Genomic DNA, 22667 nt, shown 5'->3' with positions numbered 1-22667 from the left:
TCTATCTGATAGATTTCAATTTGTTCATGTTAATGATGAATCCTCCATGCACACAAAGGTTAGCTATGGAGTTCCACAAGGCTCTGTGTTAGGACCAATACTTTTTACTTTATATATGTCTCCTTTAGGCAACATTATTAGAAAACACTCCATAAATTTCCACTGTTATGCTGATGATACCCAGCTATATTTATCTATGGAACTAGATGAAAATAATCAATTAATAAAGCTTCAAGCCTAAAATACATAAAGGCCTGGATGTCCCACAATGTTTTACTTCTAAACTCAGACAAAACTGAAGTCATAGTATTTCGGCCCGAAAATCTCAGAGACATGATGTCCAACCATATTATTACTCTAGATGGCATAATTCTGGCCTCCAGTACTATTGCAAGGAACCTTGGAGTTATTTTTGACCAGGATTTGTCCTTTACCTCACATATAAACCAAATCTCTAGAACAGCCTTCTTCCACCTACGGAACATTGCCAAAATTAGGAGCATTCTGTCTCAAAGTGATGCCGAAAAACTGGTCCACGCATTTGTTACCTCTAGGTTGGACTACTGTAATTCCCTACTTTCAGGACGCCCCAGTAACTAAAGAGCCTGCAATTAATCCAAAATGCTGCAGCAAGAGTGCTGACTGGAACTAGACAGAGAGATCATATTTCACCTTCACTAGCTTCTCTCCATTGGCTTCCCATTAAATCTAGAATAGAATTTAAAACCCTGCTTCTTACATATAAAGCTCTGATTGGTCAGGCTCCATCATATATAGAAGATCTCATAGCACCATATCATCCCAGTAGACCACTTCGCTCTCAGAATGCAGGCCTACTTGTGGTTCCCAGAATTTCCAAAGGTAGAATGGGAGGTAGAGCCTTTAGCTATCAAGCTCCTCTCCTGTGGAACCAGCTCCCAGTTCAGATTCAGAAAGCAGACACCCTCTCTACTTTTAAGTCTAGGCTTAAAACCTTCCTCTTTAATAAAGCATATAGTTAGTTATAGTTATGCTGCCATAGGCTTAGACTGCTGGGGGACCCACCCCACAATGCACCGAGCTCCTTTCCTCCTCTTGACCATCTCTCCTCACCTCTCATCACGCAATTGTCACCACTATAGGTCATTAACTCTGTGTGTTTTGTCCCGTAGTTGTCTTTTTCCTTCTGTCCGCCTCTCGCTGTCTCTCTTTGCAGGTGTCCCCGGCTTTGAAGCTGTGTGTCTTCCAGCGGGCAGCTACTGGTCCTACTAATCTGCCCGATATTTTTTTGTTGCTTCTTGTTGCTCTGTTCTCTTCTCTCTCGCCTTTCCACTCACCCCAACCGGTGAAGGCAGATGGCCGTCCACCCTGAGCCTGGTTCTGCTGGAGGTTTCTTCCGTTAAAGGGAGTTTTCCTCTCCACTGTTGCCTATGGCTTGTTCAAGGGGGAATTCTTGGGTTCTCTCTATACATCTTTATAATCTTGACTTTATTCTGTAAAGTGCCCTGAGGTGACTTTGTTGTGAATTGGTGCTATATAAATAAAGTTGAATTGAATTAATTGGAGTAATAAATTGTTCAGTAGAAAAGTTGTGTATTTTGACATGCATGTTTTCTCCCACATTCCCAAGACTTGCCTGTATATGTGAATGTGAAGGATTATCTGCCTGTGTATGTCTCTCTTTGTTGGCCATGAGACAGACTGGAGACCTGTTCAGGGTGCCCCCCCCCCCCCCCCCCCCCCCTTCTCTCTCTCTCTCTCTCTCTCTCTCTCTCACCCTATGATAGCTGGGATAGACTCTGGCCTCCCATGACCTGAACAGGATAATACTGATACTACAGTTCCCTCTAGTGGTTGGTTACAAATGCATCATTCAGAAGACGAAGACAAACAAGTGAATCCAAACTTTGCCATGAAAACTCTTACTTAGATAGAGGGTGGTAACCTGTTATTCCTGTGTGCATGGCTGATCTCCAGTACTACTGCAAGGAAGCTTGGAGTTATTTTTTAACCAGGATTTGTCCTTTACCTCACATATAAAACAAATCTCTAGAACAGCCTTCTTCCACCTACGGAACATTGCCAAAATTAGGAGCATCCAGCAAGAGTGCTGACTGGAACTAGCAAGAGAGATCATATTTCACCTTCACTAGCTTCTCTCCATTGGCGTCCAATTAAATCTAGACTAGAATTTAAAACCCTGCTTCTTACATATAAAGCTTCTATATATATCAAGCTCCTCTCCTGTGGAACCAGCTCCCAGTTCTGATTCGGGAAGCAGACACCCTCTCTTCTTTTAGGTTTAGGCCTTAAACCTTCCTCTTTGATAAAGCTTATAGTTAGTTATAGTCATGCTGCTATAGGCTTAGACTGCTGGGGGACCCACCCCCCAATGCACTGAGCTCCTTTCCTTTTGGTACAAGGAGAGATGGAGGATCATCTTAGGGACAAGATAGGGACTACCTACACATCAGGGACAACCAAAAACATTCAAGTGGGACTTTATATGGCTGGACTGTCAGAACATGTCATCTTAAAGTAACAAGTCTTAAGGTGTCAGCACTTAATGCAAACCATCTTCACTGGGACATCCTTAAAACAGGGCCCAGCCCGTGAGGAAGACTTGAGTTATATGACATCACTTTGACATAACATGACAATTGTTGGGAATGAAAATCAGTAACAGCAATGACTAAACGAGAGACAGAACACCAGAAAATAAGGCACACTGAATTACTTTTTGTATGGATTGTGCTCTGTCATTTATATAATTGATTGACCTGTTGTCACTTAATTTTTTCACCTTCAACATGTTAGTGATAAAGTGAGCAGAGAACATTCAGCAAAAGAGAGGGAGGGAGATGTAGAATGTAGAAAATTAAGCAAAGGATAAGTGGATGATGATTGCTGAGGATGAGCGCTTAGCAGGTTTCCATTCCCCAGCCTTTACCTCTGGCTCTGTGCATCTACTATCCAGCAGATTATGATGTCACAACAGAGTGCGAATAGAATTAGCCCTTCATGTCCAGCTGGGGATAACAGTTTGGATTTAGTGCATGTAGGTAATGGTCTGCTCTGGTGTCGAAGCAGCACCACTAAATTCCCATGAGAACATCTCATCAGGAAATTAAGGGGTTTTGCTGTCTGGAGGTGAAGAATGAGTGACACTTAAAGCTTGTTTCCCTTTACTGGTAAGATGAATGATCTGTTTCTGAAAGTATTTTTTTTTTTAAGGTTTAAGTTGTCACATCTTACATGACAAATTGAATACGCACAGTATCCTTTATGTAATATGCTGTGTGAATATGACATCTCACATACATTTTACTGATTTATAGACTGTGTTAGCTGTCCACAACAACCACCACATAGCAAGATGAAGCTGAAATGGACATTGCTGGGTATGGTTGTCTTCTTCCTGATCTCCGTGGTCATGACCTGCTGTTTCATATGGCAGTATATGATGCCAAAGCTTAAGACAGGTAAAGCTTTTAAGAGTTTCCAACTCGGGAACCACTTTTGTTTCTGAGAGTTTCTAAGCTTCTTTGGTGTGATTGCTTGTTTGCAGAAGCTGCAGCAGGATTCACTGGAAATAGTAGCAGGGATTAGCATCCCTGTTAAAGCAGACACTAACTCCTGCAGATCCACAAGAGGAGACAGGGTAGAGCAGAGCTGTGCTGGGTATTTCTTCAGTTGCTGATCCTTTGAATGGGACACACATGTAAATATGAATTTGGTTCAGTGACAGCTCAGTTCAGGGTGTAGTGTCAGACTGTGTCAAATACACTGAGATTAAAAGAATCCATAAGTCACCAAAGAACTCAGCTTTATAACCTTTACCCATAGGACATTTAGAGCAGGAAGAAATACAAACCAGACAAAAATGCCAGGCTTTATGCTGTTAGTTGGTAATCTTAGCAGAAGATGGTCCATCAGAAATTTAGGGTTTGGCAAAAGGATGGAGCAGTTAGGAAAACCACTGGACAAGGTGATAAGCTAGAAAAACATTTATCAACATTTCGTAATTAATTTAATCATTAAGTTAATGATTATTTTATTAACCCCACCAGTTTAATGTTGTGGTTTTTTGCTTTATATGGTTGTTTTTTTGTATGGTAGAATTTTAACTTGACAATAAATGGTAAATGGTAAATGTTCGGCACTTACCTATTACCCTACCTATTCTCACTCAAAGCGCTTTACACTGCTTCTTATTCACCCATTCACACTCACAATCACACACACTTATACACCGATGGGGAAGCTGCTATGCAGCTGGCCAACACTCACCAGGAGCAACTAAGTTGGGGTTCAGTGTCTTGCTTAAGGAGACTTCAACATGTGACCGGAAGAGCTGGAGATCGAACCAGCAACTGGGGGATTGATGGACAACTGCTCTATCTCCTTTGCCACATTAAAAGTAGTTTTTAAATGAGTTTTCTGAGGTCATGCAGTGAGTTTAACTCCAAAAACATATCTGATTTTAATGCCACTGACGGCCCAAAGATCACAGCTTTTATTGTCTTTATTTATTTGTCTTTATTTAAATTTCCCAATTAAAATTTGTAGATACAAACATAAACATTGTCATTGGGGGAGAGGCAGGGTCCACCCTAGACAGGTCTCTAGTCAATCTCAGGTTAAATACAGAGAGATATACACATACATATGACCACTCACACTCAAATTCACACCTATGGGCAATTTTACATTCACCAGCTAACCTAACATGTCTTTGGACTGTGGGAGGAGACTGGAGTACCTGGAGGAAACCCACGCAAGCATGGGAAGAACATAAAAACTCCACGAAGAAAGGCTACAGTTGGCAGGGGTATTTGAACCAGGGACCTTCTACCTTTGAGGTGGCAGATCTAAAGTCTGAGTGTATTATATGCTTTTTCCACTTATTTATTGTTTTGCACTTGTTCTTAATATTTATTTTGATGCAATTTTATATTTCCTGTATGTATGTCACACAGTATGTGCGTATGTATGTATATATTTCAAACTTCATTCTCAGGAAACACTGACCAAGAGTCAGATTACTTCTTTTCTGCAACACCCTACAACATTAATATCAAAAAGTGAACCACAGCCACATTACTGATTGTTTCATACATGACTGAACCTTTTTTTACCCTTTTAAAACAGAATTGCTGGTAAAAAGAGTAACAGCAGATGAGATGTGCCCTCGCTTTCCTGAGCCTGTGCCCCTCAAACATCCAATCACTCCACTGAGGGTGGCTTTAGAAAAGGTAAAATATATATTTTTTACTCATATTAAAATAGCACGTAAAAACTCATGTATCATGTAAATAATTTGCATATAGGTAATCTTAGTAAAGATTTGTCCCATCAGATAGATATACTGCTGAAGTCGAGCATTCACACCACCAAGCTACCAGCCATATCAGCCATTGTGGTTTTAAACGACTCTGTTCTGTGGAATGGAAACTTTGGCAAGAGGAACATAAGCGACCCTTCCTCTTCTCCACCAAATGAGTACACAGTGTACAGGTGAGATTCATACACAAGCATAGTGTGTAATAATAGCAGATCTGCTACCACACATTATGTACTGTAGTTTGCAGTAGGATGTATCTGATTTTTAGAGATAAGATTAGGGGTAGGGGTTACGATTACACTTTTATTATTTTAGATGTTTTCATAGGGCCTGGGATCAAACAGAGTAAACCACTCACTAAATCGCTTAACTGTAGCCGCAGTGGAAGTTTGATGAATTGTTAAAGCAGGATGGATTTGTTTAGTCACTGACTGAATAATGAGTATTACTTTTATCACTCTGATTGCAGAATTGCAAGTCTTTCTAAAATCTTCCCTACAATCATGCTGTACAAGCTGTGGGAGGACGGTCTGGTGGAGTCTTTGGATGATCCTCTGGAGAAGTATGCTGACAACTTTACTATTAAGAACCCACTAGGGAAGAGTTATTCATCAGTCAGGACCCTGAGCAGTCGCTCTCCAGCACTCAGTCTGCGCAGAATGGCCAGCCAGCTCTCAGGTAACCACGCAGTGTGGACTGCCTAACCTGAGACGTTATCTCAGATTTGTTCCGTTCAGATTAAAATAGTTTTGGTGTCCTTCCAAGGTAGAAACAGTCAACCAGTCTTGTTTCCAGAGCAAAGGATGAAAAACATACATGCTGACACTCAGGCAGGAAGATTTGATAAGGTGAAAGCAAAAGTACTTGGGCCTAAGCCAGTTTAGGTTAACCAGGCCAAATAGGCAAGACTGGTAAGCAGGTCTTCGTCTTTCCTTTCAGCTTTTCCCTTTCAGGGGTCTCCACAGCGAATCATGTGCCTCCATCTAACCCTGTCCTCTGCATCCTCTTCTCTCACACCGACTAACTTCATGTCCTCTCTCACTACATCCATAAATCTCCTCTTTGGTCTTCCTCTAGACCTCCTGCCTGGCAGCTCCAACCTCAGCATCCTTCTACCGATATATTCACAGTTTCTCCTCTGAACATGTCCAAACCACCTCAATCTGGACTCTCTGACTTTATCTCCAAAACATCTAACATGAGCTGTCCCTCTGATGTACTCATTCCTGATCCTGTCCATCCTCGTCACTCCCAAAGAGAACCTCAAGATCGCCACCATCAACGCCTTTCCTTTCATTTTCACTGATACTCTTTTATCACACAACACACCTGACACTTTTCTCCACCCGTTCCAACCTGCTTGCACTCACCTCTTCACCTCTTTTCCACACTCTCCGTTGCTCTGAACCATTGTTCAGTACTTAAAGTACTTAAAGTCCTGCACCTTCTTCACCTCTGCTCCCTGTAACCTCACTGTTCCACCTGGGTCCCTCTCATTCACACACATGTATTCTGTCTTACTGTGGTAAAGCTTCATTCCTCTGTTTTCCAGAGCAGACCTCCACCTCTCTAGATTTTCCTCCACCTGCTCTCTGCTCTCACTACAAATCACAATGTCATCTGCAAACATCATAGTCCATGGAGATTCCTGTCTAACCTCATCTGTCAGCCTGTCCATCACCAGAGCAAACAAGAAGGGGCTCAGAGCTGATCCTTGATGCAGACCCACCTCCACCTTGACCTCCTCTGTCACACCTACAGCACCACTCAGCACGGTCTTACATTTACATTTAGTCATTTAGAAGACGCTTTTATCCAAAGCGACTTACAAGTGAGGTACAAGGCAAGCAAGAATCTAAGTCAAGGAGAAGACATCAAAGCAAAGTCCCTTCAGAAAAGTGTTCACATTTCACAAGATGCAAGTGCGAGAAAGACCAGAAAAGTAGTTGTTGTTTTTTTTTTTTGTTGTTGGTGGTGTTGTTTGTATGGAGTTAAGTGCATAGGAAAATGCGGAAGAGTTCTGTTTTCAGCAGTTTTTTGAATATTGGGAGTGAGTTTGGAGTGAGGAGGAAGGTGTGTTCATAGGCAGAGAGAGATAAGGAAAGCTAAGAGTGTAAGACTGACAGTAAGGACTTTGAATGTTGGGACTATGACAGGGAAGGCTAGAGAGTTGATTGACATGATGCAGAGAAGGAAGGTGCATATACTGTTTGTCCAGGAGACCAGGTGGAAAGGTAGCAAGGCTAGAAGCTTAGGAGCAGGGTTCAAGTTGTTCTACATGGGTCAGATAGGAAGAGAAATGGAGTAGGAGTTATCCTGAAAGAGGAGTTGGTGAGGAATGTTCTAGAGGTGAAAAGAGTATCAGACAGGTTGATGAGTCTGAAGCTGGAAGTTGAAGGGGTGATGTTCAATGTTGTTAGTGGTTATGTCCCACAGGTGGGATGTCAGTTAGAAGAGAAGGAGAAATTCTGGAGTGAGTTAGATGAAGTGATGCAGAGCATCCCCAGAGGTGAGAGAGTGGTGATTGGTGCAGATTCCAATGGACATGTAGGTGAAGGGAACAGAGGTGATGAGACTGTTATGGGCAGGTTTGGTCTTCAGGACAGGAATGCAGAAAGACAGATGGTGGTTGACTTTGCAAAGAGGATGGAAATGGCTGTAGTGAACACTTTCTTTCAGAAGAGGCAGGAACATAGGGTGACATATAAGAGCGGAGGTAGAAGCACTCAGGTGGACGACATCTTGTGTAGACGCTGTAATCTGAAAGAGATCAGTGACTGTAAAGTGTTGGTAGGGGAGAGTGTAGCCAGACAACACAGGATGGTGGTGTGTAAAATTATGCTGGTGGTGAGGAAGATGAAGAGGACAAAGGCAGAGCAGAGGACAATGTGGTGGAAGTTGAAAAAGGAAAAATGTTCGGGGAGGAGCTGACACAGACTCTGGGTGGTTTGGAGGTACTTCCAGATGACTGGACCACTACAGCTAATGTGATCAGGGAGACAGGTAGGAGGGGACTCGGTGTGTCATCTGGAAAGAGGAAAGCGGACAAGGAGACTTGGTGGTGGAACGAGGAAGTTCAGGATTGTATACAGACTCCTCCAACCCAAGAAAAACATGAACTAAATCCCCATCTACAGATACTAGTGACTGACAAACTACGGACATTGAGGTCAGTGTTTGCTATCCCTTAATAGAAAATTAGATCTACTTGTCACATTTAAAAGTTAGAACAGTCAAATAATTCACTGCAAACTATTGTCAAGACACTTAATGAAAAAATGGACTCCTTCACAAAAGAAAACAAAAAGATGAAAGAAAATATATTGGACATTCAAACTAGAAGCATGATATTCTCCAGCATCCCAGAACAACCATCCGACAACCCAGAATTTATGAAAACACAACTGAAACTGGCACCGGTCAATCAGATTCCACCGTGTTCACTGTCTCGGATCACGTTCAAACAAACACCCTGACCCATCATTGCCAAACTTTAACACTATAAACACAAGGAACTGATTAAGAGCAAAGGAAAAGAACTGAAAGGAACCAAATACGGACTCAAAGACCAACTTCCACGTGAAATAAACGAACGGCGAAAATACTCTATCCCATCATGAAACAACACAGACGAAACAATAAACGTGCATCACTGACACTGGACAAACTGTACATCGAAGGACAACTGTACCATGACTCCAGCATCACTTCATGGCTTTTCTAACAAACACAACATTTATCAAACGCAGAAAACCACATCAGCATGAAATAACAAAGCCTCCACCACCATTCAGAGCAGATGAATATACATGTACCACTGAGTTCAATTTATACAGATTATACATCCCCTCCCTGCCTTAATGTCTCCCTCCTTTTTGTTACACTATGTTTGTACAAATATATATATACTTGTTTGTTTCTCTGTATTATTGTTTAATCAGTTGTACCTCACACTTTCTTATTCACAGTGGGCTACATTTATTCTCAATTTCGATCTCAACACACACTCACACAGAAACACACACTTTTCACCCCAGACCAAAGCTCATGTGTTACTTATTTCCTACACTCCTCCCATTTCCTTCCTTCCTTCCCAATACTCCCTGTGCATCAGTATATAATACTCACTAAACTCATTTAAATTAAGCTTCTTAATCTACAACCAACCATACAGTCAGTTAAACTAGTATCATGGAATGTGTGTGGCTTCAGAACCCAGACAAAAAAACTTAAAATCATAACACACACACATTATTATGAATGCATCAATTAACCACACAAAGCTTACACTTGCTAACATCTACGGTCCAAACAATGATGATCCATCTTTTATCCATAATCTATTTTCATTATTATGTTAATCAACAAACATCATTATCACTGGAGACCTTAATAGTGTCATAAACCCCAAAATTGATGGCTTGAATACATCTGACACCCCAAGAAATTGCCACTCTACAGACATAATAAAACAATATATGAAGTACAATGGACTCAGTGACAGCTGGAGACGAAATAATCCCACATCTAGAGAATGCACTTACTTTTCTCCTCTACATCAGTAGTTTTACCGAATTGATTCTTTCTTATCAGTAACTCACTAACCCAACAATTAACTGAAATACAATTTTCCCAATCAGAATCAGTGACCACGCACCCATCTCACACTAAACATCCAAACCCTGTTAAACCATCCACACGATGGCGTTTCAATGCATCACTACTCCAAGACACTGAATTGGATAATCTCACAAAGAGAGAGTGGGCATCCTTTCTGGAAATTAATGACTCTATGGAAACCAAACCATCAGTACTATGTGAAACAGGCAAAGTAGTACTCAGAGGTAAAATAATATCTTATTCATCATATAAGAAAAAAACGACAACACTATCCTACATAGAAAAACACAATTCCGTATTCAGCAACTTAACAGTTCCAATATAGCAACAAGACAGGTCAATATTTAGCAAATCAACTCCAACGTAAAAAAGAAAAGCAATCATCCCATCCATAAGGATCTCCACAGGTCAAACTGTCAACAACCCACAGGACATCAATAACGTCTTTCAAAGTTTCTACAGTAACCTACAGTCCTATGATCCTAGTGTTAATCAGTCAGATTTAGACATCTCCTCTAAACAAGCTCCAGCTGCCAATGCTGTCCCAAGAACATGTGAACAGCTTAGATGTACCACTCACTACTGATGAACTACATAAAGCACTAATTAAAATACCAAATAATAAATCATCTGGTCCTGATGGATTTCCAGCAGAATTCTACAAACACTTCCCGCAAATCTTGTCACCACTATTTTACAGAGTAACCACGGAAATAAAATCTACATCACCAATACCTATACACACGAATACAGCCATCATGACCCTTCTACTAAAACCCAACAATGACCCAACCCATCCTTCCAGTTACCGGTCTTGGAGGGTCTTTCATCCACTGGATAAAACACTATATACTGCACCCAGAGCCTCTGTAATCACAAATGGGGTCACCTCAGAGAGTTTTACACTTCACCGGGGAACCAGACAGGGATGCCCACTCTGACTGTCTCTATTTGCCATCTATATAGCAACAGCCATACGACAAAATGTCAGAATTAAAGGAATCCAGGACTTTATGCAGATGACATATTACTACACTTACAGGAACCGTACAGCTCACTAAAGGAAAGATTTAATATTATTAATGAATTTTCCCTAAACTCAAATTATACAAAAAAATTAAACAAATCAACAATACTTCAGATTCAATAGTTTCAGATCTCCCTTTTATGCCACAATCAGTAAAAAAATGTCTATTTTAACTAACTATTTTATCAAAATAACAATCTCCTCAACTCTGGTGGAAAGCTCACTAAATCCCAAAATCAACACTAGCACCTTGTAAACATACCCCGATATGGCACAACCCAGACTTTCAATTTCACAACACCTCTATTCACTTTCCAGCATGGCGGAACAAAGGAATCACTTACATACACCACCTATTTGAGAATAACCAATTTATATTTTTTAAGACAGTTGGAGTTGGGGAAGAACAGTTAATAATAATAATTAAAACTCACAATTAAATCAAGAATGAATATAATGAACAACCCACTGCAGCCCCCTACACTAACTGACGAGATAATAAAAATCACTAAGTCTAAGAAACTCTTGTCTAAACTCTATAATATTATATCAAACAAAGACTATATAATAACAGTCCCAATAGAAAAATGGAAAAAATTGTTCTGTCTCCCCCAGATCTGACTTTTGGATAGAAATCTGTAACAACACCTTCTCCATGACTAGCAACACAAACTTATAACTTATACAATATAAGACCATTCACAGAACTCACATCACTCAAAGCAGAATGTTTAAAATGGCCTTAATCACCACAGATACCTGCTCACAATGCACCTCAGATAGTGCAGAAGATTATTTCCACACTACTTGGGCCTGAAACCCGGTGGTTTCTTTCTGAGTAGCAGTGACAGAGACACTCTCCACTATGCTGAGCTGCAGAATCCCCACATCTTCGTCCCTCTGTTTACTTGGAAACATCTCAGAAGTTGATCATCTCCAAGTTAAATCTAAAAACCCAGATAATTATCTCTTTAACAATCACCAAGAAAATAATCTTTCAAAACTGGAAATCTAAAACCTCTCTACATATCACTGGACAAATATTCTCACAGATTACATAACCATAGAAAAAATATCAGCTACATACAAAAACAATACAGCAACCTTCCATGAAGCTTGGAACCCATTCTCAGAATAGCTTTCCACAGGTTCTTTATCTGTTAGTTTATTCATGTTGGTCGACCTATCACTAGTCACATATAACAAGTTTTTTTGTTGATTGTTATACTTTGTTGGGATGTTTTTTTCCTCTTATCAGTCTAAAACTGAAAGCTCCAGGATGTATTCTGTTCATCAGTCTCAGATGTTTTTGACTAGACCAAAGTGATCAACAGACTGACTAACTCACTATATTAAGCAAAAGCAAGTGTTTCTGAGCGGTTAAACACAAAATGGCTACACACAACAGGGATTGAACTATGGTTCTGGTCCAAACTGTATTAACAGAATAGTGTTCAGCAGAAGGTGAAGTGTTTTTTATGATTTTCGTTTCTTTAATGCAGATCGTGCATTAATGAATGAAATAGCTTATAAGCCCAGTTTTAATGTTTTCACAGGTTTACCCCGAAGATTAAGGTCAACTAATCTCCTTTGGAATGGAGACACACCAACAGCCCTTAATTTGTTACAGGATGATGTCCTTGTGGCAGATCCAGGCACCAAGTAAGTTAGAAACTCTGTTTTCTTTGGTTGTTGCCCTGTTTTTTACTTTGATGACTTTAAACAATCTGTGTGTTTCCAAAACATGAATGAACAAGGGCTTCATATCTATGTACAGTATGAGACACTGCTCATCCTGGTGTTTTGTATCTAGGCAACACCTGTAAACATTAATGACATTACTGTCTCTTTTCCCTCAGATGCCACTACAGCAATGTTGCTTTTTCCTTGTTGGCCAACATCTTGCCGCAGAAGGTTGCTGGCTCAGACTATGAGAGCTGGGTGTCAGATAACATTTTGGAACCGCTCAATATGGCGGACACTGGTTTCAGCCTAACACCAACTATGCGGAGACAGATGGCTGTGGGCGTTTATAGCAATGGTCAGCCGGCTCCTCTTTACAATCTGGGCTGGTACCGACCAGCAGGTCAGATGTATTCCACAGCGGCTGACATGGCCAAGCTCATCATGGCACTTTTGGGTGTGTACAATGAAAACCTGCTCCGTCGTGACACCCTGAACACTATGCTGACCCCAGTCTTGCAATGCCACAGTGACTACTTCGCCAACTCCACTGGCACACCCTGGGAGATCAATGAGCAGTTTGGCTATGATGTGGTGAGGAAAGATGGTGACCTGGACGGTTACGCTGCAACCTTTGCTTTAGTGCCTCAGTTGAAGCTGGGATTGATAGTCCTGATGGCTGGAGTTCGTCCTGCAGACAAAGACCTTGTGACCCAGGCCTACAGCTATCTCATCCCTGTAGTGGAGAATGCTTTCAGGGTCGCTAGACGAACCCCAAGACCAGCTCCCAACCCAGCTCCATATATCGGGTTTTTCACTTACAAGAATATGACTTTCTATGAGATAAAGGTGGACTCAGATGGGGTCCTGGTCATGCAGCAGTTTGGACCAAAGGTAGATACAAGTGCTCCATTCAAGTACCGAACTCTACGGCTGGACTACCTGCAGGACAGGGTGTTCAGGGTGGTGTTTGAGGGCCCATTCCCCTGCAAACTTAAGGTAAACAGCACCTCTGTGTCCCTGGAGGCACAGGACAGACAGCTCTTTAACTTTTATCCCTTCAACAAGAAGGGTGTGTCACCAGGATTTGATTCACCAGGACTCAACACTTACAGGGTGACAAGGATAGCTGGCAAACCATTCTTTACTTCAAAAAAGCAGGAATTCCCTCCCTTTTGAAACAAGTAACTGTGAATAGGTGGCTGATGGGGGACTGGGACTGAATCATTATTATTTTTAAATTAATATCTCAATTTAATGCAGGACAATTTTTGAATCACCAGGCTGGTTGATGGTTGATGACCATTTTGCATCCTGCCATGAATTGTATTGGTCTTTTAATATATGCCTACTACTTTGTGTGTGGGAGGGTAAGTGATAGAACAGAATGGTTAAGAGAAGCCTAGAACGTTTACAGTCTACAAGAAATATTTTTCTTACACTTACCAGACATTTTCTTGCATTGTCAGTTGCCTGGTTTCCAGCAGAAAAGCAAACTTCCGTAGGCTGACAGAGCAATGAAAATATCTTTAACAATAGCTGCTTCATCGGTCGTTTGTGTGGTCTTCTTTCCTGGCTGATTTTGTTCGATTTATAGTTAAAAGTTCTTTGGGCAACTCTGGTCAAATATAATCTCGGCTTTGCTCCACTTTCCATCATGCTCTACACAGAGAAAGGTAGGAGCACTCCACAGGATTACTGTGCCAACATGTCTATGTGGTGGTTCAATGCTGATTAACACTGTTTAATAACTTTATAATTCTTTCTCCATTCAAGCCATCGGAAGGTTATTCATCTGCTAAATCATGGACAGTGCAACACAGACAACCTGCAGTTTTGCACTGTATAAATATTTGAACTACTGGAGAATGTGGTATTCCTCTAGTGCTTACTGAGGAAGAGGAAAAATTCATTAAAAGTTCATTCAAATTCATTCATTAGTTGTCTATGACCAACGAACATAGTAATATGTATGAATATTACTGAATTACTCCGCAACACACAATATCCTTTCACCAGAATGCTTCAGCTGAGAAATTAACAAAACCTTAATACTAATATTAAAAATAAAATTAAAATAGAAAATGCTTTACATCATTAGTGTATTCTAAACCTGTTGATTCTATATGCAGCTAATAAAAACCAAATGGGTATTTATTCATCAGATATATGCACACATACATATGTACCACATTTTGATAAAGCACTGCATAGCTGGGCTTTAAGCCAAAAAATGAGAATGAAGCAGTAATTTAGACAATGTAGGACCCAGATTTAATACACACAAACTGATTTAACCAACAACCAAATACAAACAAAATCCATCTTTAATACTGTACAACCATTTAATAATGTTGATGCCTGTGTTATTAAGGCTACAGTAAATTTTCTTACTGTATGGGGGGGGGGCACTGAAATCACAGGCAAATGTCTATAAACTGTACAAATAAACCACAAACAATCCTCAATATATACTGGCATAGTGCAGTTACTACGTACCACTAGGGGGAGACAAAGAACTGCCAGAATTATGACCCCACTTCCAAAGTTGGGACAATGTGTAAAACATAAATAAAAACAGAATACAATGATTTTCAAATCTCATAAACACATTTCTTTTTCACAATCAACATAACAACATATTACATACATTTTACCGTTTCATGAAAAATATTAGCTCATTTTGAATTTGGTGATAGCAACACATCTAAAAATAGTTGGAACAGGGTATATTAAATTGTCACATATAACATTAAGTTATGAATATTCTTTCTCAGTAATCGGCAAATAATTATCATGATATTTGGACAAACCTTTGCCAATTATCCCTGCAATCCCCAAAGTGTAGACAGGTTTTTCTGAGAGAAAGAGGTCATGACTGTACCTATTTTCTAATTTTTTTGGATTATGACCTGGAATTTACCTGCAGAGACAAAGAACAGAAAGAGAAAAGCATGTTCGTCAAAACATTCACAAATAAGATCTCCAACTGAAAAGAGAGCAGATTAGGATGAGCACAAACACCAGCCCAAAATATGACCATAGAGACAAATGAACAGCTCAAACACAGCAAAATATTTTACAAAGGCAGGACATAGTTTGCAGTGCAGCAGACTATGTTGGGTCAGTACAAAGTGTAAAACCTGCAGGTTTTTCTGTGATGGTAATGACCACTGGTGTTCCACACGTATTAAATAGGTTGGTATTAACTAAAATGATCACTGTATTTACATTACAATATTAAACAAATGTTTTTCTTTGGTAGGTTAATGTGGGTATTGGTGGTGCAGACATGCCAGGCATCAACAAACAACCATCACAGAATAGATATCAGACCCTTTTTAAATAAAACTTTAAAACACTAAATGTAATGTTGCCAGAAAACTCTACAAGGCAACTTTACTCCCTGATCACATGACATTTCATGTCAAATCACATCTGATGACCCGATACCACTGCTTCCCAGACTGAGTTCAAGTACTTATATTTGAGTACTCGCCTATACTGAGAACCAATACAAACACTCAACCGTTTTGCTTCTAATATGCATTGATGGACAGCAAAATTCTCATCATCCACCCAACTGGTTAATTGGCCATTGTTGGTAGCCTGGGCCTCAACCGATCTTGCATGGAAATCTGATTAGCGATTAACTTATTTGACTTGGTAAAGTTCTCACATCAGATGCTCTTCTTGACGCAATCATACCCGTTTAGCTGGGCTTCGGATCAACTCATCTATGGCTGAGTTTTGAAATTAAATACATATGAAATCAGGAAATGATTCCATGGAACCTGTGAAGCTATGTTCAGCTGGTGTGGGTGTGATTGTGATAAGATTACTTCATTAGCTGGAATCAGAGTAAGTATACTTTGTAAGTATAGAAAGCAGAAATGTAAGATTTTATCATAGTGACACTATAAGTTTTACTATCAGTGTTTGTTAATTTTCAATGTGAAATTAAATAAAACTATGTAGAATCAATAAAACCCTGTAATATTAAAGTTAGTCAACATCATTGTCAATAATGTATTCAGGACTGGTGCAGTGAATCACACTCAGCAACAGTAAAGCGTGAAAAGTCACACCAAAGCTTTCAACAGCAAATCATGGGAAAATGTATTTCCACTGTTGATGATGGAAAGATGTGAATTAAAGCGCTTTACAAAAACAAGTAATAGAGTAAACATAGGGAGAGTATTTCTGATTGGAGGATAAACAGGGAAAAGTGTCTTACATGCAGGCATGAGGGACACCTCCGCAGTCACAATACTCTTCACTCCCAGGCTGGACAGAGCTCCTCTCACCAGACCGCAAGTGAAGGCCAGATACTACAGAGAGACAAGTATTTTTTCACAATACACTAAGAGTCTGCATAGTAGAACTGCATTGAATGGTAAAGGGTCTGCACTTATAAAGCACTTTACACTGTTTTCCATTTTTGAGCAAATAACAGTGGTTCAGTTTCTAGCTAAAGAACACTTCAACATGGAGGAGGAGGCGCTGGGAATCGAACAGATGACTCTGGGATTGGTGGACAACCGCTAACTCCTGAGCCACAGTCACTCCAACAGATTAGGAAAAACAACCCTAATCGAACATAGGAGTGATGGACACTAAATACAGTCACAAGAGAAGTTACTGTGTTGTGCTTTTATTTAAGTGGTAGGTTTTTTTTATTACCAAATCAAAAACTGAAATCTCTCATTTACAAGTATTCAGACTCAGTTTAAATTCAGTTCTAAAATCCCAGTCTGAATCTCCTTAAGGTTAGTCTTTACAAGTTTCTCTCACCTGGACTTTGATGGTAAGAAGGAGAACACACACACACACACACACACACACACACACACACACACACACACACACACACACACAATGACATGCAAATTAAATAAACAATAAATTGTGAGAAAATTAAAGGCTGATATTGAGAAAATGGAATGAAAGTCTGAATATGTGGAACCACAGTCTGAACATATAGAATGAAAGTCTGACTATATGTAATGAAACTTGAGAATATAGAATGAAAGTCTGAATATATGGAACAAAAGTCTCAATATATGTAATGGAAAATGAAGTCATCAACACGCTGGCACTATGTTGTGTTTGATGTATAATGTTTGCCATGCTGCTGACATACGCATTGTGCACCCATGCCATTTGCTGCTCAACTGATTCCAGCTGAAGATTAATTTCAGTCATCATCCACCTCAGAAACTCACAAATTCCTTGAAGAATGATGATCAAAGTTCTTTCTGTTTTGTTGAACATAATTACTTGTGCCTTTCTGTGTGGAGTCCAGAAACATACATGTTAGGTTAATTGGGGAATCTATGTGACCCTGAGACAGACTGGTGATCGGTCTAGGGTTCACCCCTCTTCTTGCCCTATTACACAACTGGGATATGCTTGAGCCCCCCCGTGACCCAAATAGGATCGCGGTTACAGATAATGGATGGATGGATGATAACTAAAATATTGAGATAACAGAAAAATTATCCTCAAGGTGACAGGATATATGCTCCTGCTAATGCCCTGTAGATTAAACATTTCAAAGAAATCTACCACTTCAACAAAGTATTGATGTATTTCTGCTGATGCCATTTTAAAATTGTAAAATTACAGCAGTCCACAGGAGTCACATTCATTACAGATGTATTACACCATAATTTTCTTGGTCGAGTTGACTATAATTGTAAATGGTTAAATAGCACTTTTCTATCAGTTGGTAACCAAAACTGCTTCTCATTCATCCGTTCATACTCACAATACGATGGGGGAGCTGCTATGCAGCTGGCCTACACTCACCAGGGGTAACTAAGTTGGGGTTCAGTGTTTTGCTCAAGGACACTTCGACATGTGACCTGGAAGAGACAGGGATCGAACCAAAAACTATGGGATTTGTGGACAACCGATCTCCTGCGCCACAGTCGCAATCTTTAATATTGCATAATATTTTTAGTTTTATTACGTATATACAGAGTTTGGTTCCATATTCTAAACTTTGAATGAATATTTTCAAAATGTCGTTCCATATATTCACTTTCATTCAAAATATTCTGCATTATCACATGGGAAGGACTAAGACGTGAGGACAAGATGCAAGTGAAAGACAAGAGGACATATTTTAAAATCATAAGAAGCAGCCACATAATTTCATAAAATCAAGGCAGAGCACCTTTGGAGCTTGTTCCAGGTACTGTTTCCCCACTGCAAGCTGACTCAGTAATCGGAACTTGCTGTCCTGGAGAACATAGATGCCCTGACACACAAGAGAACAGTATTTGCACTGAGAGACACAACACACAGCAGAGCAGCTGTTGACAGGAGAAACTCCAAAGTCCAGTTCAACAGCAGCACAAACTACTGTACATCAACTAAAATGATAATATATTTAAATTACCAGGTAATAACCTTCATAAAGGATTTATTACAGGATGTGTTATATAGACATAGGTTTAGATTGTTAATGAGCTCCAGTATGTACAAAGTTTCAAGTTTAGAACATACATATTTTGTAATATTTCTTTCAAAACTCTTCCCTTGCACTCAATGTCCTTGCGCACTCACATTTCCTCTGCCCACACTCAAAACTGTGTGTGCTCTCAGATGCCCTGTCTCCCTATTTATTATGTTTCAGATCACTATTATTTTAAACACTATGTGAGAAATATGTTTTTTCATGTCAGCTTCTATGGTTTGTAATGTACATTCATAGATTATCTTTTTTTGTTTGTCAGGTTCTCGCCTATATGTACAACAACCAATTACAAGTTCATGCTATTGCTCCACTTCAAAGTATAGGTCATGGACTACATGTTCCACGATCCTAGATTTTAAATGTTCATATGTGGACACTGTCTCTAGATAAGCCAGGAGGGTTGAGGGAGGAGTCGCTAGTGAATTAGCATGTCCTGCACATAGAGTAGAAGGACATGGCTGCTGCTTTAAATACCTGGACATGTACAACCTGCTATGAAAGAGCACAAACGTAAATCACCTCACCAGCCTATAATCAAGTTGTTCTCTCAGATTTGTAATATTTTTTCCCCCCATTCGTTTATACACAGAATGGCTAACCAAAACACAATGGTAACTTGATTTTAACCAGTAACTAGTATTCACTCTCGTATTTGGCCTTGGAGTAAAGCTAAAAATGCCAAGTAACAAAAACACCATAAAGTCCTATTTATTGTAAAAACATTGTTTTTCATATTTACATGTGCCAAAAAAATAAATAAAAAAATCTAAAGAGGGAGCACAGAGATCCAAGAGCAGAAAATTGCAAATAGAACCTGAGAGTGAGGAGAAGGGATTGAGGTGGAGCACAGGAAATCTAAGAGCAGAGTCAATTTGAGAGAGCGGGGACATTTTGAGAGTGAGGGAAAGATTTTGAGAGAAAGCATTGCAAAACCTAACATAAATCAGTATGCTCTCAACATGAACAAATTTACTCTTAATACAAGATAAAACAATCACTCCATCAGCACTGTGTTACTTGGTGGTTGGTTCGCAGGTTGTCAATCTGCTTCTTAAACACGCAGGTCCAAAAGTCTTTACAGATGAACTTCATGGTGTCCAGCTCGTCTTTGAAGCGTGCTGTCTCTTTTGTCAGTCTAGATAAAAGGAAATGCTGTTTGAATCAAGACCAAAGGCTTAATAAAACTAAAAGAAAAAAAAAATTATCAAATTACAAAGAAAATATAAAATCAGAGAGCTTACATGCAGTTTGCATTCACTTTTTACTCCTCATCATGTCCAGTTTAAACAATGGTAGAAATGCAGAGACATTGAGCTACTGGAAGCCATACATTTCTGGTTAGGTTCGATATGGAATTTGATGACAAGGAAAAATACCGTATACTAACAGATTTATCCTTTAGATATTAGAAGTTATACAATGATGAGATGAGGCAGGTGTACAATTCGGCAATGATGGAATTGCATAACAGGCCCCAGTGAACCATGTGAGACCCAGGTATTAAGTGAAAGTAACCCTTGATTGTATGAGTGATGCTGCATACAGGCTTCTGCTGTGTAAACAACAATAAGACAACAAGTAAACACAGAAAAAGACTTCAGTGAGCTTCCAGGACATGTGTTACAGTGGCCACCAGCAGACCCACTAAGTTAGTCCTACACAGGAAGGCGCTGGCTGCAGTTAGCGTTAGCGTGTTACCTCTCGATTAGCCCTTGACCGACTCTGAACCCCATGTTCTCCAGTTTGGTGATATTTCTTCCATTTTCCTGTATGAAAGACAAAGGAGACTCAAAGTCAGTGGCCAGTAGCTAACTACTGAGGACAAACGTCCTCATTGACAGTTTCTTACCGTCTCTCCGCTGTCAGCTGACTTGTAAATGTACTGAACCAGTTCGTTGTGTAAAAATTGGAATGGAACCTCTTCGGCCATTCTTCTTCCTCCTGTAGAGTCCGAGGTTCTAACAGCAGCGGCTTCACAGTGTCACTCACACCGGCACCGACACCATTATTTAAATAAGCTGACAACTAAAAGCAAACACAAGCCAGTGTTCAGGAGCTGCATGACACACAAACACAAACTTCCTGTCGCTTCCTCGCTGTTCCCGTATTTAAAGGCGAGAGGAAGCGCAGTACGCGAGTGTGTTCACTGAGTCCGTCAGCGCCACCTGCTGGCGCGGAGTTTCAATTTTCACATGGACGAAAAAATAAATGATAAAAAAAGAACATTATCAATTTTCTTTTTCGGTTTGAATTGTTATCAAAGGAAGATCTGATATTGCACAACATTTATACTTTATTATATACAAACATTAAAATCCAGATCAACAGCCTTCAGCTTGTAACTCCTTTTGTGGCTGACTGTGGCACAAGGAAGGTGAAGCAGTTGTCCACCAATCTCACGGTTGTTGGTTCAATCCCCGGCTCCTCCGGTCATATGTCCAAGTGTCATTGAGCAAGACACTGAACCCCAACTTAGTTGCTCCCAGGGAGCATTGGCCAGCTGCATAGTAGCTCCCCCACTGGTGTGTGAATGGGTGAATAAGAAGCAGTGAAAAGCGCTGTGAGTGCCAACAGGTATAAAAGCGCTATATAAGTGCAGAACATTTACCATATTTTTTCTTTGCTTTATTAAACAAACATTTGGCAACAAAAAGAATTAGTCGGTAAGATACAGACAGTTAAAAAACAGCAAATTTGAGAAGGCAGTGGACTCTGTAGACAAAAGATTATATAATCTAATATTATTTAAAGTACATATATTTACAGTTTAACAAGCTTTTCTGTTTACAGAATACTGAATAGGTTTGATGTACTGCCTACCCTTTATTGTAAATACCAGAAAGGATGGCCTCTGTATGCAAAACCTAACTTTATTAAAATTACATTTGGCTAATAATAGAATTAAGTTTTGCTTTCACAGAAGCAATTCTTTTGAAATCTAAGAGTTTAAAAGGCTGAACAAAATCATGCTCAATAAATATAATGTTCAAAGAACTAGCATCATTCCAAAATGTATGGGAATAAGCTGATTCAAATCTTCAGTAAACATTTCACAATACAAATTAAAAAATGCAAATGAAACATGCTGGAGTGTTTGTTGAATGGAGAAACAGGCTTCAACGGCTACTGTCTTTGCCAAAGATTGTAAATATGAGGCGGAGTTTTCACTCAGTAACAACTCTGAACAACCAGAGTGGAATAAGTGTCTCTGTAGTCCACAAAACTCTTAAAACAAAGTGAGACCTCTTATCTAATAAAAGCACTAGATGATTTTCCTTCCATTTCAGAAGTTCACACTTTAAATATTCACATCATGAAGCAAGTAGTCAATACGTAGTTACAATAACATACCAAAGTTACTGGGCTGTTAAAATGGAAATACAAACTAATAGCACACAATAAATATTTGTACTATTTATACAGCAAACTTTAAATAAACAATTCATTGTAGTACCCTGCCCCTATGGTCAGCAACCACCTCAATTGTAATCATATTCTGTGGAGAAATACCAGACAACCCTCAAAACGTT

General features: G+C 39.7%; 2 protein-coding genes across 2 annotated transcripts; one reads left to right on the top strand and one right to left on the bottom strand.

Moving 5' to 3' along the window:
- Positions 1 to 3355: 3355 nt before the first annotated feature.
- LOC137139230 (putative beta-lactamase-like 1) lies at positions 3356 to 13832 on the top strand. Its single transcript, XM_067526221.1, has 6 exons — positions 3356 to 3461; positions 5131 to 5234; positions 5339 to 5496; positions 5793 to 6001; positions 12527 to 12632; positions 12830 to 13832. Exons 1-6 carry the CDS (start codon positions 3356 to 3358, stop codon positions 13830 to 13832), a joined length of 1686 nt encoding a protein of 561 aa, XP_067382322.1.
- Positions 13833 to 14910: 1078 nt separating this feature from the next.
- trappc6b (trafficking protein particle complex subunit 6B) lies at positions 14911 to 21254 on the bottom strand. The gene is made up of 6 exons (XM_067528099.1): positions 20987 to 21254; positions 20836 to 20903; positions 20155 to 20272; positions 18835 to 18918; positions 16891 to 16984; positions 14911 to 15576 (listed from the first exon to the last, which is right to left on the bottom strand). The coding sequence occupies exons 1-6, from the start codon at positions 21065 to 21067 to the stop codon at positions 15545 to 15547; spliced, it is 477 nt and encodes a 158-aa protein (XP_067384200.1). The 5' UTR covers positions 21068 to 21254; the 3' UTR covers positions 14911 to 15544.
- Between the last annotated feature and the right edge of the window lie 1413 nt (positions 21255 to 22667).

The sequence above is a fragment of the Channa argus genome, chromosome 13, assembly GCF_033026475.1.
Source record: "Channa argus isolate prfri chromosome 13, Channa argus male v1.0, whole genome shotgun sequence".
Lineage (NCBI taxonomy): Eukaryota > Metazoa > Chordata > Actinopteri > Anabantiformes > Channidae > Channa > Channa argus.
This window is presented reverse-complemented; position numbering and strand designations above follow the sequence as displayed.

Bases quoted from the DNA above. Each gene is read 5' to 3' on its own strand.
- LOC137139230 (XM_067526221.1), top strand. From the start codon at position 3,356: ATGAAGCTGAAATGGACATTGCTGGGTATGGTTGTCTTCTTCCTGATC. The intron at 3,462-5,130 runs GTAAAGCTTTTA...CTTTTAAAACAG, and splicing joins GATGCCAAAGCTTAAGACAG to AATTGCTGGTAAAAAGAGTA. The intron at 5,497-5,792 runs GTGAGATTCATA...CTCTGATTGCAG, and splicing joins AATGAGTACACAGTGTACAG to AATTGCAAGTCTTTCTAAAA.
- trappc6b (XM_067528099.1), bottom strand. From the start codon at position 21,067: ATGGCCGAAGAGGTTCCATTCCAATTTTTACACAACGAACTGGTTCAG. The intron at 20,904-20,986 runs GTAAGAAACTGT...TCTTTCATACAG, and splicing joins CAGCTGACAGCGGAGAGACG to GAAAATGGAAGAAATATCAC. The intron at 16,985-18,834 runs GTGCTCTGCCTT...GTCTCTCTGTAG, and splicing joins ACCTGGAACAAGCTCCAAAG to TATCTGGCCTTCACTTGCGG.